At 75.1% G+C, this 1,362-nt stretch overlaps 1 protein-coding gene across 1 annotated transcript; it reads left to right on the forward strand.

Moving 5' to 3' along the window:
* Positions 1-584: 584 nt before the first annotated feature.
* On the forward strand, positions 585-767 carry AURANDRAFT_9976 (hypothetical protein; the record flags this gene model as incomplete). The annotated part of the gene is made up of 1 exon (XM_009045137.1): positions 585-767. A coding segment is annotated over one exon (183 nt), but the record flags the coding sequence as incomplete, so codon positions are not given.
* Positions 768-1,362: the final 595 nt, after the last annotated feature.

A 1,362-nucleotide genomic window follows, 5' to 3' on the forward strand; every position in this document is an offset into this window, starting at 1 on the left:
ACGCGTTCGACGAGGCCGCGGCGACGCTCGCGCGGTGGCGCGCGCGGTGGCCCGAGGCGGGCCGCTTCTGCGACCAGCGCGAGCGCACGTCGAAGCTGCTGCGGCGGTCGAAGAACGAGGGCGACGCGGCGCTCAAGGAGGGCCGCTTCGCGGCCGCGCTCGAGGCCTACGGCTACGCGCTCCGCGTCGACGGCAAGCACCCGCGCGTCTTCTACAACCGGGGCCTCACGTTCATGGCCCTCAAGCGCTACGCCGACGCGACGGCGGACTTTGGCTACGCCCTCGAGAGCCAGGCCCACTACCCGAAGGCGTCGCTGGGCCGCGCGCGGTGCTACGCGAACCTCGGCCGCCTCGACGACGCGGCCGTCATGTACCGCAAGTACCTCCGGGAGGCGCCGAAGATGGACGCGGCGGCCGCCGACGAGCTCAAGCGCGTCGAGCGCGCGCGCCACGCCCAGAGCCACCACGACCACGCGCGCGCGCACTCGCAGCGGCACCGCGCGGGCACGCACGCCGCGCGGCCGCGCCGCGCGGCCGCGCCGCCCGCGCCCGCGCCGCTCCGGGGCGCGCCCGCGCGGGGGACCCACTACGCGACGCTCGGCGTCAACTACGAGGCGACGCCCGCCCAGCTCAAGAAGAAGTTCCGCGAGCTCGCGCTCAAGTTCCACCCGGACAAGAACAAGACGCGGACCGCGGAGGAGCGCTTCAAGAAGATCAACGCGGCCTACGAGGTCCTCTCCGACCCGGCGCGCCGCCGCGACTACGACCTCACGCTCCAGCCCGAGCGCCCGCGCACCAACGCCGACGGCTACTGGCAGGGGTCCTACTAAGGGGTTTTCTAGTACGGTTTTTTTCCCCGGGGCGGGCGCGGCCTACCACGGCGCGGCCGCGGCGCGGATGGTCAGGAGGGCCGCGGCGTCCGCGGCGTCGGCCTTGGCGTCGGCCTTGGCGTCGGCCTTGCGGCGCGCGCGGGCGAGCGCCTCGCGGCGCGGCGCGCGCGGCGGGATGCGCGGCGGCGCGGGGCCGTGCTCGTCAGGAAAGTTCAGCCGCGCGTCGAGGCCGAGCGCGCGCACGCGCGCGTCGTATGCTCGGGCCGCGTCGCGCTTAAAGTCGAAGGTGCCGATATACTCTTGGTAGCCGCCGCATTTGATCCGCGCCTGCCACCGGTCCTTGTTCGCGGACACGCCTCGAAACCGCGGCTCGGGCGCGGCGGCGGCGGCGGCGGCGGCGGCGGCGCTCGGGGGGCGGTTTTTTGCGCCGCGAGTCGTCATCCGCGGGACGGCGGAGGCGCGATCCGGGGGGTCGACGGTCGACTTGTCGCGGCGCGGCGTCGCGTCCCGCGCATCTCGGAGGTCGGCGAGG

Source organism: Aureococcus anophagefferens (assembly GCF_000186865.1).
Source record: "Aureococcus anophagefferens unplaced genomic scaffold AURANscaffold_1571, whole genome shotgun sequence".
NCBI lineage: Eukaryota > Pelagophyceae > Pelagomonadales > Pelagomonadaceae > Aureococcus > Aureococcus anophagefferens.